The sequence below is a fragment of the Micropterus dolomieu genome, linkage group LG09 (assembly GCF_021292245.1).
Source record: "Micropterus dolomieu isolate WLL.071019.BEF.003 ecotype Adirondacks linkage group LG09, ASM2129224v1, whole genome shotgun sequence".
In the NCBI taxonomy this organism is placed as follows: domain Eukaryota; kingdom Metazoa; phylum Chordata; class Actinopteri; order Centrarchiformes; family Centrarchidae; genus Micropterus; species Micropterus dolomieu.
Window position 1 is genome coordinate 12246471 of NC_060158.1, and position 17552 is coordinate 12264022.

Here is a 17552-nt window from a genome sequence, read left to right on the forward strand (position 1 = left end):
GAGATTTTCATGTTCATTTATGGTAGATTTGTTGCCTTTTAGAGATTACTCGTTGCCATTGTTACATGCCCGTAGGCAACGGAAGTTTCATTGAGGCTTTCTCTGTAGAATAATCAGTGGTTCCTTGATGAGCCCACAACTCACTCAACGATGAACATGCCAAGAGTTTATCACCACACTTTAATGAAGCTGATCTCATATTAAATGGAAAGTTACAAGCAACAGTCTTTTCCCTCAGCTGTCACTATGTTGCAGCCCATTGTTGTGCCACATCATACATGCTCATCACACACTGTAGCTGACCCGGTATACCCTTATGTGTTTCATATGTATGTCCCTTTGCAATAGCCTGGGCTACTGTAGCATCCTCAGGATGCCCCATGAGTTCTTTTAGCGCTCTATGTGCAGTGTGCATTTTTGTCCAGCATGTGGTGCATACTTTATGGAGTCAAGGGCGCCAGAGCACTTCAGAGAATTTACTCATGTCATGTTTGAGTTTATTGTCATTGAAATTCCAGGATGAATACACACTGCCCATTTATTAGAAAAATTTTAAATGTAAAACATATAAAAATACCTAACATAATACTGTAGGTGCTGATGTCATGCTCAGTAGAAATGGCTTAAACTGGATCCGGTGACTGGAATGCTCTCAATACAAAATCAGGAAGTTACATACAACTACACTGAGTAGAACTAAAACTCAAAACACACAAAAATAAGACAGAGGTGGGAATAAATACAGAATAGGCCATTTCAGTACACTGCTGTCTCAGTGGTTTTGATAATGCCCTGTTCTAACACAAGCACAACAACAACAACAACAACAAAAACGGTCAAAAGATGTATGATCACTCCAAAAAAATATTAAGACAGAACCTTAAATAAGGTGAATGGAGTAATTGCCCCCATGGTTTAATAAAATCAATATTTTTTATAATAAATTGAAAAAATACTTTTTCATATTGAGAGGGAAAATAAAATATTTGCTGTACAAGAATGACACCAAACCTGTGCTAAGATTTTAGAGGGATTCTTGAGTCCTGATGTGTACAATCCTACAAAAAATTTATCACAATCCCTTTGTGATACTGCTTGGAACACACTGTTAAAAAACACCTGACCTCCAAGTAATTGATAACCAATTATAATGTAATGAAAAGATGTAGAAAAAAAGTACTAGTAATCTCTAGATTAAAAGACCAAATGCCCTTGAAAATGTTCTTAAAATCTCCAGACAAATTGGAGAGGAATAAATCTATAAATGCTGTACTTTATTTTCATTATTCATTATTTTCTATTTAAAAAAGTTTTTTCTCCATCAGTCCAGACGTTGTTCTTTTGGTAGTAAGTGGAACAAACGAGAATTGTGGAGAATACAAGGAGTGCTCTTTCTGGTGACTGTATATGTTCAGGGCAAACTTCACACCATGAAGTTCATAGTTCAACGCAGAAGCTTGTTCCCTCTGATGTGGTCTGGTGGTTCATGTCAAAGGAAGTGCAGTTGGGTGTGGTGGCGGGGGTGCTGTGGTAAAATGGTGTGATGGAGATGAAAGTAAGGAGGGAGTGGGGGCAGCTGAGAAGTCTAAGGTCTGGTTGAAGAATTGGTAGGTTGAAAAGAGGGGTGAACAGATGACCAGAGAAAAGAAGAGAAAGATATCATTAGTGTATTTTAACAGCCAAACTTCTCAGTACATCATATTTGAACAGATGAAAACACCAGCAAAATTAGATATGTGATTACATTACATAACATATAATTAGGAAGTAAAAAGGAAGTTGATCATGGAAATTCGATTTTGAAATTATGATAATGATGGCTGCAGTAAATTCTCAAATAAAATCCGGTATTTACTTAATGGTGAGTGTGATGGAATTTTAGGCATACTATGACACAGGTTTCCCCAGGTCACGTTAGGCTCAGTTGCTGAGCTAATGTAAGCCAAAGGTGAAGGACTGTGACTCTCCAAAACAAGCAGGTCACAATCCTTCTCTCATCTCTGTCTGTTTGTTTGACATACTGACGCAGCTGTCTTGATTAGGATGTACTCTGTGATACATTTCCCAGGTATTTCCCAAGGTCAAGATTATGTTTATTTTGTTTTATTATAGGCAGACTGACTGGCTCTATGTGCTTGTCTGTGTTGCATGTAACTTGAATGACACAAAACATAGACAATAGAATCTTGCCACATGTTTAAAGGGGGAAACAATAACCTTATTTGGACAGCTAGTGAATCTCTGTTGGTCTAGGAAGGAACCTCGGATGTGGTTTGGTACTACATTGTGTCCGCACTCTGTATTTTGTTGCCAGTAAGACATCCTGAGTTTTGCTGAGATCTTCTGAAAATACGAGTTGACCTACGTATAAGTATATAAATTTTGTCTGCCTACCTACCACCTTCCTAGCCACTCTGGCCAGGCTTCACCACTATCCTCTTAGCAGGATTCAAATTGACAACCTTTGGAAATGAAAGGAGCATGGAAGTGGCAAGATCTTATTCCACTGGATTATTCAGCCACACTGTCGATGTAATTTTAACTAAATTTTGGGTTACTATATGATGGTTATGTTCTCCAAGTCATTTGAGGACAGTGGCAGTTGATTGATAGCAACATTGTAACAGTGGTAACTCTCTTGTTATTGCTTGATGACCTCATCAATCCAAGATAGCCGATTGTGATGGCCATGTGCTAAATGCCTCGGGCATATCTGTGAAAAACTTTTATTCAAGGAGGTCAATCAAGATAGAAAAAAAATAGTATGTGCTTGTGCAGTAAAGTATATAAATAAATTTTGAGTAAAATGTAGTTTTTATACACCAAAAACCAACTGTCCACGTATGTAGACTAGTGTTTGTAGGCCAGGTTTGATCAATTTGAGTAAAAAGTACCTATGATCACGTTCCACATTTTATTGTCTGTCATGTAATGTGGGGAACTGGTTTCGATCTTGACTCGGTATTGCCCTCCCTTGGTCTTGGTCTCTACTTGGTCTCAGCCCCTAAAAGTCTTGGTATTGTCTCTGTCTCGATAAACTCTGGTCTTTGGTCTTGACTTGGTCTCGGTTTGGGCGGTCTTGAAATCATGCAACAGTGGAGTGAGATTGCATTAAGTTGAATTTCTATAACCTTCGAGTTTATCTATTATAATTTTACAAAGATGTGATGAAATTTATTATCATAATAAAACAGACAAATAATATTAACAAATATATGAACATAAATAACAATGCAAAAGTGCATATTACAGCATTAAATGGCAACTTTTGACTGCTTTACGGCCTTTGCAAGAAATAAGACTAAATAATATGAGTTATGAGCTAAGGATTCTGGTCTTGTTTTGGTTCCATGTCTTGTGTTCAACTGTTTTGCCCATGATTGCTCTTTGTTTTGTTGATCCTGTTTAAGTCTGTTTTTGGTTCTGCGTTTTTCTGTGTAGCCTTGTTTATTATTTTATTCATTTGCATGTTTAAGTTTAATTAGAATCTGTCTTGTCTCATCTTAAGTCTTAGTCCTGCATTTTAGTTCTTTGTCTCAGTTCTTAGTCCAGTGCCTTAGTTCATGTCTTAGTGTTTACTCCTGATCCCAGTTCAGTCTGTTTTCCCTTATGGTTGTAGGTTATTTGTATAATTTGTGATCTGTCTACTTGTGTTCTGGATTTTGTTATTTATATTTTGATCTGGTCCATCTTATTTTGATATTATCAGTGCCTGCCTTATTTGTTGTTTAATTATTTTTCTACCTGGTTATTGTTTTTAGTTTCATTTGGTTATGATCATTCGGTGTCATTCCTGTTCTGTTCTGTTCAGCCATCTTAGTCTGTTCTATCTTGTGGAGTTGCCTGTATTCCTCAGTTACTTGGTCTGTCTTCTCTGTTCTGGGTTTTGAGTTCCAGTTAGTCTTGCCTTGTGTTTTGCAACCTGTTAGTGTCTTTCTGTTTTCCCCTGCTGTCTCTCTGCCTGCCTGTGTCTCATTAGCCTCATCTCTGTCATCTGTGTTGCTCTCGCCCTGCTCGTTAGTCCCTGTATATACAGGCCCCTCCAAAAGTTTTGGAATGGTAAGGCGAATTCCTTTGTTTTTGTTGTTCACTGAAGATTGATATCAAAAGATGAGTATGAGACAAGAGTTCAGAATTTCAGCTCTCATTTCCTGGTATTCACATCTAGATGTGTTAAATAACTCAGGACATACTACCCTTTGTTTGAACCCACCCATTGTTCAAGTGAGCAAAACTATTGGAACATGTGACTAACAGATGTTTCTTGTTGCCCAGGTGTTGCCTTTTAGGTTGATTGTCCAAACATTAAATAGCTCTGTATGACTAGTCTAAGTTTTCATCCTTGGTTCAAACCTATAAAGACTGCATTTCCTGTTAAAGAGGATAAATCAACATGAAGACCAGAGAGCTGTCTATGGGAGAAAAGCAAGCCACTGTCAAGCTGAGAAAAGAAGGAAAATCGACCCGAGCCATTGGACAAACATTGGGCATAGCAAGCACAACAATTTGGAATATCCTGAAAAAGAAAGAAACTACTGGTGTACTGAGCAACAGACGTCGAACAGGCCGGCCAAGGAAAACTACAGTAGTACAGAAATATTGTGACAGCTGTGAAGAAAACCCCCAAAACATCAGTATGTGACATCATCAATGACCTCCACAGTGCAGGGGTGAAGGTATCACAATCCATATATAAAATATAGAAAACTTTATTGTCATTGTCACATGTAACAACGAAAATGTCAAAGTGCTGACCAGCCAGTGCATCATTCTTAAAATATAATTTAAAGATAGTAAATAAATAGTATCTAAAAAGCAGCATGAACAGGCATTCATATACACATACACAGTCACACTTATTGCACCAATCCCTCAATCAGTTCAGATCACTTTAGCAGCGTTAATTACAGTAATTGCAGATGGGTAAAAGTTGTTTTTGAGTCTATTTGTTTTTGCCCTGATGGATCTGTACCATCTGCCTGGTTTGAACAGGGGATGGCCTGGATGAGAGGTGTCCTTTAGAATGTTCTAGATTTTTTTGAGACAGTTCTTCCAGTGTGAGGAGAGGGCAGCCAACAATCTTCTGTGCGGTGTTGATAACCCTCTGGAGCGCTTTCCTGTGAGCCACTGTGCAGCTGGTGTACCACACGCACATGCATTATGTCAACATGCTCTCTATGGAGGCTTGGTAGAAGAACACAGACAGCATCTTTGTGATGTTGTTCCTCCTGAATACACTCAGGAAATAAAGTCTCTGCTGGGCCTTTTTTAGCAGCTCAGAGGTGTTCTTGCTCCAGGTTCAGGAGCAGGTTGTTATTGCTGCACCACACTGTCAGCCGCTCCACCTTGTCTCTGTAGACAGACTCGTCCCCCCCAGAGATGAGCCCCACCACCGTGGTGTCATCAGCAAATTTCACCATGGTGTTGCTGTGGTGGGTGGGGGTACAGTCATATGTATAAAGGGAATAGAGCAGGGGGCTCAGCACACAGCCCTGGGGGGTGCTGAAGCTTAAGGCCGTAGATGTCTGATGGCCCAATCTGACCCTCTGTCTACGCCCAGAGTGGAAGCTGTTGATCCATGTGCAGGAGGAGTGTGGAAGCCCCAGGTCCCTCAATTTGGCCACTATTTTGTGTGGGAGGATGGTATTAAATGCTGAGCTGTAATCCACAAAGAGCATCCGCACATAGCTCCCCTGCTGCTCCAGGTGGGACAGTGCAGTAAAAAGAGGTTCAACTCCTTCAGCAGCTCCAAGGTTGGCCCTGTAGTTGGTCAGATGCTGGACTCCACACCTGCCTGCTGTTACTGCCCAGGTGTTCCTGAATCCTCCTCCTGTAATCTGATTTGGCCTCTCTTTAGGTTAGCTCGGGCCGTGCTGTAGAGAGCCCTGTCTCTGGACCTGAAGGCAGTGTTCCTCTCCTTTATCATCCATGGCTTTTGGCTGGGGTAGACCCAGATCCGTTTGTCCACTGTGACAGTGTCTATGCAATTCCTAATGTAGCATAATACACTGTCCGTGAACACCTCCAGGTCCTGATGTTCAAAGACCCCTCCCACTGTTCGAAGAAGACTCAGAGAGCACAAATTTAGAGGCCACACCACAAGATGCAAACCACTCATCACCAGGAAGATTGGCCAGATTGAAATTTGCAAAGAAGAAGAGATGAGCTGCAAAAGTTCTGGAACACAATCTTATGGACTGATGAGACCAAAATTAATTAAAGTGATGGAAAGGCCAAAGTGTGGAGAAAGAAAGAAAGTGCTTATGATCCAAAGCAAACAAGCTTCATCTGTGAAGCATGGTGGAGGTAATGTCATGGCTTGGGCGTGCATGGCTGCTTCTGGAACAGGCTCATTAATATTTATTGATGATGTAACTGATGATGGTAGCAGCAGAATGAATTCAGAAGTGGACAGTAACACTTTGTCTGCTAATTTACGGAGAAATGCATTGAAACTAATGGGGAGTTTATCATGCAGCAGGACAATGAGCCAAAGCACACTGCCAAACAAAACAAAGGACTTCATCAGGGGAAAAAGTGGAGGGTTTTAGACTGGCCAAGTCAATCAGCTGACCTTAACCCAACAGATGCATTTCACCTCCTTAAGAGGAGACTGAAGGGAGAAACACCCCGAAACAAACAAAACTGTTGCATTCTTCATTTGTGATGCTATTCCAGGCTTTTACTGCAGCTTCTTTCAGTTCTTATGATGTCAATGGGTCGCAGGCTTGAGGCAGTTATTGCAAGCAAGGGTTATGCCACCAAATATTAAATGTTATTTACGAATAACATTAAGATTATTTGTTCCATTACTTTTGCTCACCTAAGAATGCTGTGGTCTAATACAAACGGTGATATGTCCTAAGTTGTTTAACACATCTAGATGTGTATACCAGGAAATAAAAGCTGAAATTCTGAACTCTTGTCTCATACTCATCTTTTGATCTTAAACCCAAATGTCTTCAGTGAACAACAAAAACGAAGGAATTTGCCTTACTGTTCCAATACTTTTGGAGGGGGCTGTATATTTCAATTGCATTGCATGTTTTCATATTGCATTGTTTCATTTGTACAGGTATTGAACAGGTAAGCGTCACGTAGCGCCCAGAGAACCTGATATGGAGAGGACAGAGGAGATTACCAGCAGCTTGGAAGAAGTCCCGGTATGCAAGAAAATGTCCCACTACATCAAAGAGTAAAATGCCAAGATGCCGGTATTGCATACTGGGGCGTTTGGGCCCACTTCAAGCACTGATTGTGCTGCTGTAAACATGTCAGTATATTGAGTAGTAGCTATTGTAAACATGCAAAGAGATTACGTGCTGTTAGCTATTACAGCACATGATATGCTTTTGCATGCTAGTGACTATTTCCTTTATGATGTTTAAATTGACTTCTAATTTGCAGCTGCTAATTTCTGTCCACCTCAAAAACCGAGAAAGTTATGTGACATCATAAAATTGTCAAGCTAGCTCATTGTTAAGGGACAATTAAATAATGTTATCAAGTGACAGATTATTTATTCACCACTTACCATATGTAGTGAAAACATTTAAGACCTTGGTTTAATTTGTCAGCACAATTTGAAACCCACTTTTACATTTTGTAAAGAGGTTTCATTTGGAACCCATTTGCACTAAAATATGGATTGTCATTCAGTATTAGCCTGCCTGCAATTCTTATTATGTTTATGGTAATGTAGGTGACTAATTTCTGGTAAATTGTTATTCCAAAGGAGATGGAAAAGTTTTTCTCTTTATCCCCTCCTGTTGAACCTACCCCCATCATTTTGGGCACCTCTATGGTCCAGGCTTTGAGTCTTGACCAGCATGTAAATTGTTTGGTTCGTTCCCAATTCTACCAGCGAAGGAACATTGCTAATCTCAGGCCCATTGTATCCTGAGCTGAGATGGAAATGATGCATGTATTTATTTCCTCCTGTCTTGACTACTGCAATTCCCTTTTCAACGGCCTTAGTAAGATTTCCCTGAACTGCTTACAAGTGCTCCAAAATGCTGCTGCCAAGCTTCTGACTAAGTCCTCCAAAAGGTCTCAGATAACACCATCAAATTCATTCAAGATTCTTGTAATGACTTTTTTAGCCTTGCTATAGTACCAGTAGTACTATGATGTCCTCTGGTCAGGGTTGGTTGGTTGTTCCTCGCTGAAGACAAAGGAGATACTTTTGAGGTTTTAGCTCCTAAACTTTGGATGTATATGTGCATTTCAATTCTCTTAACTGCATCCGTTTCCCTCGCTTGCGTCTTAGACCCTCCCACCAGGGATGCATGGAGATACGCAAGTAAACCATGTGAGGAGAGAAGAAACGAAGAGAGCATTGTTTTCAGAGAAATGAGACGTCCTTTCTTCTGAAGTGTCACATGACAACTTCCATTTTTGATGATGATGGCAGCTGATCAGAGCTGGATCAGCTGTCAGTCGGCTCTAACAGCTGTAGGGACTTCTGATGGAATTTGTGTCTGCACACTGTCCTGATACTAATAAGGCACACAGTTATCAGTCTTCATCTTCATGCATTGTACTGTTTAAAATTAAATAGTTATTTTGATTGTTCTTTGACCGTACTTTTGTTGTCACAGACTGCGCTCACCTTATAACGAGGTGGTCACATCCTTTTTGGTCTCCGGATTTACATGGTGTGGGTCATTAGGGAGGGGTTTACCGAAGCCTGTATTTATAAAGGCCCAGGGTGACCAATAGCGACAGATCTACCAACCAATCACATGTGACTAATGATTTGGTGATGTTATTGATTTGATCTAATGACTGGGAAGCCAGGTCGATCTGCTGCTGTTTATATGTACAGTCGTTAAAACCTCCGCCAGCCCCCCGACACCACCCCTCCCCCCTGCTTGTGTGGGTACGTTTCTGACGTTTTTAAGCACAGGCAAATGTGAATGTGCGGTGCCATAAATGACCGATAACTGCCAGGGATTAGTGGGATTCAAGGCAGGTTACACAGACAAAAATCTTTTAATGCAGTGAAGGGGTGGGTGAAGATGGGTAAAGGGGGGAAACTCACCTTCCAAAGGATAGGTCTGTCTTACTCTGGGGTGATCTCTGTTTCCTGGTGAACAACCACTTTGGTAACAGACATATCTGGGTGCTGCTCTTTTGCCTCTTTAATGGCCTGAGCCAAAGCCTGAGGAGTGAAGGAAGAACAACAATCCAGGCTTAGTAAGTAGAACATGATTAATCATTATAACTGAAAAGACATGCATGTGGCAATTTATGAGCTACAATTTAACTTTACTCCAGAGCTTTGTGTAAACAGTAAAGCATGAAAAAATAATTCTCCTCTTCTATCATTTACATTACTCACCTTGTCATGGTCAATTTCAGTGTCTCCAGTGATGACAATTCTCTTCTCAATGCGAGTCTCAGAGATCCCTCCTTTCACCGTCTACAACAGAGACACAACACAAGTTAAAATACAAGCTAGGAAAAACATGCATAACCAAAATCCATCTTTGTTATCCTGTGCTATTGGTAAAACAATGTCTTATTTAAGAAATTGAGAGCGTTCATGCATTTTAATAAAAAAAAAAAGAATAAAGAACTACACTACACACAGCAGTGAGTATACATCAGCATGACATGCTGATGTATACTCACTGCTGAGATACAGTGTAAAATGTTGCCATGGATTCAGTGAGTTATGCTCTAGCCTACAACTTGAGCCCCACTTTTTTAGCCTATATTTGTGTATATTTTCTTTAACTGGCACTATTAAAAGTATGCTGAAATAGCAGAGGTTGTTTGCAATGTTCCCATGGTTGTACAGACAGCTGCACTCCACTGCATGACTTTGATACTGTAGAAACCTTAAACGTGATGATTCTCATACAAGTTCTGAAGTTATAAGGAGCGTCTTTTTACTATGCGGATTTATGGAAGTTTATTCATGCTGGACATCACAGATAATCATATACTGGGGAAATGTAAGACTGAATGTAAAAATTATATAAAATTATGTCTCTGTATCTGACTGAGTTATGTCTCAGAAGGAGAGAATTTTATGCAAACTGCGCCAGTGGGATGCTTAGGGTTTCAAAAGTACCTTAATTGCCTCCAAGAGCTGTGTGTCCCTGCCACTGCTGCAGCTGACTGTATTGATAAGCAGATCAAATTAGCCTACAGTAACTAAGTTTCAGTTGTTTTTAGAACACCACCTGTTCCTTTCACATCACACAGTATCTTTGCTTTACATGTCTCCGTCCCTGCCCCCCTGGGAGGTGCGCCTCAAAGTTTGAAAATCTCTGCCCTAGACCTAACAACAAATCATTTTAGCAGTACTACCTGTGCCATGACAATAGAAATAAAAGGAGAATGATGGATAATATTTATATATCAATGTAGCAACAGTGTAACTTGTCTTCATAACGTGACTTATTGTTTTGGTTGAACATTTGGTTGTATCCCCAAATGTTCAGGCCAAGTTATCTTGCATGTATTTTTTTTATAGGGAGAGAGTTCATGTCACTGATGTTTCTGATGTCTCATATGTAGTACATCTTGACCAAATGTGTATCTACTGCGGTACATTTCAGCATCACACAACAAAGACGTATTAGACAAAGACAATAACTATTTTGTTAGTACCCAGCAACTTCACAGGCAGTTGCAGTTCTTGGAAATCTAAAAACTGATAGTTCTTAAAAGTTCAGAAATAAGTTTTAGTGGCGTCTAGTTGTGAGGGTTGCGAATTGCAACCAACGGCTCACTGTGCATTCACATGATCCACAGATGGTTCTGTTTCCCGTGTTCTGAAGTCATTCTTCCGACTTTACTGTGTTCTTGTTGGAATGTGGAATCAACATGGGCCCTACTACAAAGATGTGTTGGATTAGCATTATCAGGGTGTATAAACAACACACAAAAATCTAGTCTACTCTACATGGACAGCAAACTAACCGTTATAACCATATTACAAATTACATGTTAGCAATATATGCAGTACGTGTTTTGACACGAATCATAAGTTTCTTACCATCAACCATGTTTCTACGTGTATGACGTCAACAAATCGGCAACTCCCGTACCAAAATTTTCTTCAACTTAACTTCAGCAGATTCATCATTGACCTTAAAGATTTTGCACTGACAAATATCAAATAAAAAGAAAAAAATACTTTATAATAAATGTATTAATTCTAATGGCAAAATTCCACATTCATAAATGTAATTTCAGCAGTAAAAACACGTTGTACATTATATCAATTTAATTTCTAAATCCAACAAAGGCTGTGGAAACTGCATATAGTCCTCTTTTAATATCTTTATATAATATAGACTACATGGCAAAGTTTTTATTTGTGTCTTCCTATATATTTTTGTATACTGTTCTGTATACTTCTTTATGTCCTATTTACACTTTATTCCTCTTCTTGCAATAAAGATTCACGGAGGAAAAAATTCACCAAGATTCTTACTTTTGAATGAACCAGATGACGACGACGACAACTACTACTACTACTAGTACAATTACAGATTCTTATTTATACGTATTCAACGTAGTGGTGAAATGCGCTTTGTAGAGAGGTTTGTCCGTTTGGGCTACTGTAGAAACATGGCGGCACAACATGGCCACTTCCATGTAAGTGGACCCACGGTCTATGTAGAAAGAAATTGCTCCTTCTAGGCTAATAAAAATATAACAGTCCATTATGGAAGATCTTTATACACCACTGAAAACATCGTTATGTATATCATATTGCATTTCTGTCAATAGATCCTCCTAAATATTATACACTGGACCTTTAAATCTTAAATGAGGTACTCAATTTTTAGGTTCTAGTTAAAAGATATTTGTATTTCCAACTAAAGAAATGTGGTTCCTGTCAGGACCCTGGCATAAAAATCAATAAAACATCAGACAACAAAAGTAAAAAACCACAAGTGTTTTCTTGTGGATATTAAAATGTCTAAGTTTGTTAATAGAGGTTTCTTTACCAGTAATTTCAGTAGCAGACACCCATATGGTTAATTTTCTCAAAGAACAATGAAAGAAAATCATAGGACAAACACATTGTGCAGTAGAGGCTAATAAAATAGAGGCTAGCCAGGTAACATGGGCATGACTTTTATTAATGCCAGGGAGAGATAAAAGGATGTTTCTTGCAATGTAAACAATTCACATGAGGACTGTATGGCTGACATTAAAAACCCCAAATCATAACCAAAACAAAAAGTGTTCCTGTTTTTCATGAGAAGAAGTGGCAGGCCATTTACAGTCTCCTCTGTCACTCTCTAGCAGTTACTTAAATATTGTATCATGAAGGGTCAATGGCCCATGTGATTCAAAGTAGGGATCCATCACAGCATGGTGGCAAATCAAATCACTGCATTGATCTGTATAGACTGATTAGGGAGCTCTTAGTGAAGTGAGAAGACCTTGGTGATCTGGGTGGTGGTGGTGGTGCTGATGGTCTCTGAGGTGATGGTCTGGGCACTCAGCAGCACTCCTGAGTCCCTCTCTGCCAGGCTGTCCACCGGCTGTGGGAGAGACACCTTTTAAGTGTTACACAAGAACCTCAAATTAATTATTATTTAAAACATTAACAACAATTATCTTTATTCTATTGTTTGTATGTGGGATTTGTAATTTGTAAGACATCTTTATCCTACTAACAACTTTCTTTGTTGCCAACCAAAATGTTCATCTTGCATGTCTGGTCAAATTGTCTTGTCTTGATATCTTCTTTCATTCTTTAATCCACCATTTTCTGATTTAAATAAAATATTTTGGGGGCAGATACTATAGTACTAAAGTTTTTCTCCAGAATTCTTCTCACCTGTGCTGATTCGTATGTGATGGTCTTGGTCTCAGTGTGAACTAAGGGGATGTCCTTGTAGGTCACACTTCCTCTCAGGGAGTTGGTGATATCTGAGATGGTGATTGTCTGGGTCTTTAGCATGGGTGACTGGAGGGATCAAATAAACAGTCAGCAACAAACTCTCTATCAAGACAAAACTGTCACACATAATTATCATACACTCAGTGTCAATATGTCAATAAATTGAAACACATTTGCACATAGCAGCCTTTGAGGATAAAGGTCCTGCAGGTCACGTCACAGCTTCTAACTGCCACCATACTGGTGGGCAGAAAACACTGAACTCTCTGTCTGCAGGCAAAATGCATTAATACTGACTGCAAAGGTAGGTAATGTTAGTACAAGCCCAGAAAGGGAGTACTCACCAAGTTATTATTGTAACTTAAGTATGTATATGGACTACATAGAATTGAGTTAAGATTTAGTTCACACATAAATCCATGTTCAAGTGTGTTTAAAATGTATGGTTATACTGTCTTTGACATCATGATATGTTCTTATGAAGCCATCAGCGGGATGAGGGCTCTGCTGTAATATTAGTTGCGTTAGCTAAATAAGACACTGTCAGGGCTTGTTGTGTTGGAAGAACCTGCACTCATCTTGATAAGTGTAACTTACTCTTAGGAAAGTCAATAAACAAGGTAACCACTTCCTGCATGCTTTATTTTATTAGTTCCCTCTTTTAATGGTTTGGCACCTCTTGGCAGAACAGGAATCTTGCAAAAAGCTGATACTGAGACATGAGCACGGATAGCAGGAAAAAATCAAATGTCGCTCTGAAATATAAGGCTCTTATGGAATGATAATTAAGCACCTAGCTTGAACGGGAACAAGGTATTGTGTTTTTCATGATTATGCAGAAGTTTTTGAATGTATCGCTATCTTCTTGTCATGTCAAGTCATGCTAACTTTAGCTTCTCAGCAATGTTTATACCAAGAGATGTAACCAGGGCTTGACATTAACACCCGCCAACCAGCCAAATGCAGGTGGATTTCAGCCGTGGCGGTTAACACAGTCAATCCCACGAGCCGTTTTGGCATGTTGAAATATTGTAGTCTTGTCAAAAGGCATCTGAAATAACAAATTGCAATGTGACACTACAACACTACAACTCCCATGAGTACTACCTGCACATAGTGTTTGCTCATTGGTCCATTTGTGATGCCTATTGTCTTGTGTGCTAGTGATGACTTCATGTAAATAAAAAGAAGTTGTGTAGACTAAACTAGCAGACTGGCCATTGGGAACACCTGGAGATTTCCTGGTGGCCTAAGGGCTGTTTTGGTCTGCCGTTAGTTATCTACTTGATCAGCTGCAGCGATGATGTAGCAAGATTTTTAATAATATCAAGCAGGACAATACACACACAATACACACTCTCTCCTGCAGTGCCGCAGCGTGATCGTCTTCTTTTTATTGGTGATTTTAATATTCACATATGCTGTGAAAACAATCCTTTGCCAAAAGATTTTATGAATCTTACTGACTCATTCAATCTTAACCAGTCAGTGACTGGCCCAACACATCAAAAAGGTCACACATTGGACCTTGTACTGTTGCGCGGTCTATGTGTCCATATCAAGGAAATCTGTAACACCGGTATATCCGATCACCTGTCTGTTCACTGCTACCATCCCCTGCTCCAGGATCGCAGCTTGTCATCCTACTCGTCGTTAGCGTGCGATCAACCCTTCAACTACGCTGCAGTTTGCAAATGCTTTTAAAGAATCTAAACTCTGTAACTTGGATGGTGGCTGTGGTCTCAGTGCTGAGGAGCTCATTTCCTCCTTTGGCTCCACCTGCACTGATATTCTGGACTCTGTTGCTCCTTTTAGAATTAAACTCCCAAAACCAACCTCAGAACCATGGCTAAATAACACAACCCGCTCTCTTAGGCGTACTTGTAGACAAGCTGAAAGGAAATGGAAAAAAGATCAGTTCCAGGTCTCCCTAGAAATTCTAAGACACTGCCTTGCAAGCTATCAGAGAGCCGTAAAAATTGCTAAAACTAAATTTATATCCAACATTGTCTCCAACAATAATCATAGGCCCCAGGTTCTCTTCAATAATTTAAACTCCCTTATAAATCCTAGCGATGCAGCTCAAATTGTGCCCACACCTACATTATGCGAAAATTTTAAAATATTTTTTATTGGAAAAATGTTCAAAATCTTTACCAACTCCTCTGCCATAGGCCCTTCAGTTCCTCCTACATACTCAGCTGTCTTTAAGCAGTTTGAGCCTGTATCATTCTCCTCACTATCTAAGATAGTTCAGAATCTGCGGCCTACAAATTGTCCCTCAGATATCCTTCCCTCTTGTCTTTTAAAGGACGTTTTTAATACTGTTGTGTGTCCAGCATTCTTATTTTAATAAATACATGTCTTAGCGCAGGGTGTGTCCCAGCTGCTTTTAAACATGCTGTAGTGCAGCCTCTTATCAAAAAATCTAATCTGGATCATGACATTCTCTCTAATTTCAGGCCTATTTCCAAACTACTCTTTCTCTCAAAAGTGTTGGAGAAAATAGTCCTGAACAACTACAAACATTCCTCAACAACCATGGCATCCAGAAGAAGCTTCAGTCTGGCTTTAAACCACGTCATAGTACAGAAACAGCACTTTTAATGGTTTTTAATGATCTCCTTTTAACGGTGGATTCAGGTAACTCTGCTGTTCTGCTCAGTTATACCTGACTGAGCTTCTCTGTTCATTTAGCTGAACACTCTTCGTCAGCTGCTCCTCTCACGTGCGGGGTCCCTCAAGGTTCTATTCTGGGCCCCATCCTCTTTTCACTGTATATGTTGCCACTGGGTTCCATTTTCCAGAAACATAACATCTCATATCACTGCAGAGATGGGACTAAGTCTTTTACAAGTCCGAGTCAAGTCTCAAACTTTGAGTTTCAAGTCCTAAACAAGTCATAATGCGCTCTTCACCAAATTAAAAAAACATTTCAAAAGTTTTTTCAAGTTAAAAAAGAAACAATGTATTGAATGAAGCATTAGCCTGTACAGAAAGAAGGCAGAGGTGCAGTTTCACACAACAAATTTCATGACTTAAATTAAATGTTCATGTAGGGCTGCTAATTATTTTGGTCAATTTTGAGATCACAATTATTTAACAGGATTACTCATTGCCTTAGGAAACATTAACTATTGAAATGTAATACTTTCTTTTTAAAAACTAGGCTACTAGCATTACTCAAAAATCCCGAATAGCCCATGAAATAAGAAACAATAATCCAACATTATTAACCAACGAATGTTAAAATCAAGGGCAACTGGACTTGGTTGAAGATACTGGAAGTCGTTTCATCCCTCATCCAAAGGACTTCTTCAGTTCTGACTGACTGGCAGGGAAACTCAGCTATTTAACCTCAGTGGGGTCGTTGGCCCGGGTCATTGATACCGCTGGTTCGTTAGTGTTCCTTGTTGCTGTGACGACAGTCGTTACAGTCGTTAAGACTACCTGTGGCCAAGACTGAATGACCCTCGTTGGTATCTTCACCTGAGGCCAATAGGTCACGTTTGTTGAGTTTTCTGGGAAGTGATGAAAGGACAGCATTGTAAGTGGAGGATAAGTGGTGACGTAGACCCCCTCCTCTGTTCAATGACGGCTTCTCAACCAGGGTGTAGATGGCTTCCTTGACACCTCTTTCAAACCATCCATCTTCTCTGTTTAAAATGTGCACCTGGTGGTCCTCAAACGAGTGTCCTCTGTCCTTCAGATGTAAGTAGACTGCAGAGTCTTGACCTGAGGCGTTGGCCCTTCTGTGTTGAGCCACGCGTTTGTGTAGTGGTTGTTTAGTCTCCCCAATATACAGGTCTGTGCATTCCTCACTGCATTGGACCGCATACACTAGATTGCTTTTCTTGTGTTTGGGTGTGCGGTCTTTGGGGTGTACCAGCATCTGTCTTAGTGTGTTCTTGGGTTTAAAAAACACAGGGATGTTGTGTTTGTTGAAAATCCTCCTGAGTTTCTCTGATGCTCCAGACACGTATGGAATCACAATGTTGTTGCGTTTGACCTTCTTTTCCTCCTCCCCTGTAGTTTTGTTCTTCTTGGATCTTGTGGCTGTTTTCACAAAGGTCCATTTAGGGTATCCACAGGCTGTAAGTGCCCCCTTCAGGTGGTTCTGTTCCTTCTCTCTGGCTTGGGCGCTTGTTGGTATGTTTTCCGCTCTGTGGTGCAGTGTTCTCATGACCCCTAGCTTATGCTCCAGTGGGTGGTGGGAATCGAAGAGTAGGTATTGGTCTGTGTGTGGGGGTTTTCTGTACACACCAATTTGCAGGCCAAACTGTTGTTGTGGACATCTTCTTGTGTGAACTTCATGTTACTGTCCACAGAGTTGATGGCTGCGGAGTTCTGCCTGAAACTGTCACACCGAGGAGCACCGATGGCACTATTTGAGCTAGCTGTCTCTCCCGAGGAGAGCCGTATAACAAGAGAGAGTATAACGATAACGTTATACTATTCTTTGTGGGGTTCATCTGTGGGGATGTTTGATTCGAAGTACATATTAAAGGCAGTTTAGAGTCATCAATAAGTTAATACACTTAGTAGATGTAGCATTCCTTGAGATTCAGCAAACAATCTGAGGTGATAACTGCGTTTGATCAGCGACGTTTCTGGAAGCTTAAGAGGTGGATGCATAATTTGGCAGAACAGCTGTTGTAGGCTACCTGCAGAGATT

General features: G+C 40.0%; 2 protein-coding genes and 1 long non-coding RNA gene across 9 annotated transcripts in view; 1 reads left to right on the top strand and 2 right to left on the bottom strand.

Annotated features, from left to right (window-relative positions):
- The window catches only part of cgnb (cingulin b), a 67846-nt gene that overhangs the window by 32397 nt on the left and 17897 nt on the right, over positions 1–17552 (top strand). The gene's annotated exons all lie outside the window — the stretch shown is intronic.
- The window catches only part of LOC123977204, a 61062-nt gene that overhangs the window by 19880 nt on the left and 23630 nt on the right, over positions 1–17552 (bottom strand). The window lies entirely within an intron of this gene.
- LOC123977202 (protein 4.1-like) lies at positions 481–13013 on the bottom strand. Of its 2 annotated transcripts, none has more exons than XM_046059774.1 (5): positions 12815–13013; positions 12414–12515; positions 9344–9424; positions 9044–9163; positions 481–1592 (listed from the first exon to the last, which is right to left on the bottom strand). In XM_046059774.1, the coding sequence occupies exons 1-4, from the start codon at positions 12935–12937 to the stop codon at positions 9065–9067; spliced, it is 405 nt and encodes a 134-aa protein (XP_045915730.1). In that variant the 5' UTR covers positions 12938–13013; the 3' UTR covers positions 481–1592; positions 9044–9064. The 2 variants fall into 2 exon arrangements, with proteins under 2 accessions (XP_045915730.1, XP_045915729.1); XM_046059773.1 differs by having other exon boundaries at positions 12414–12530.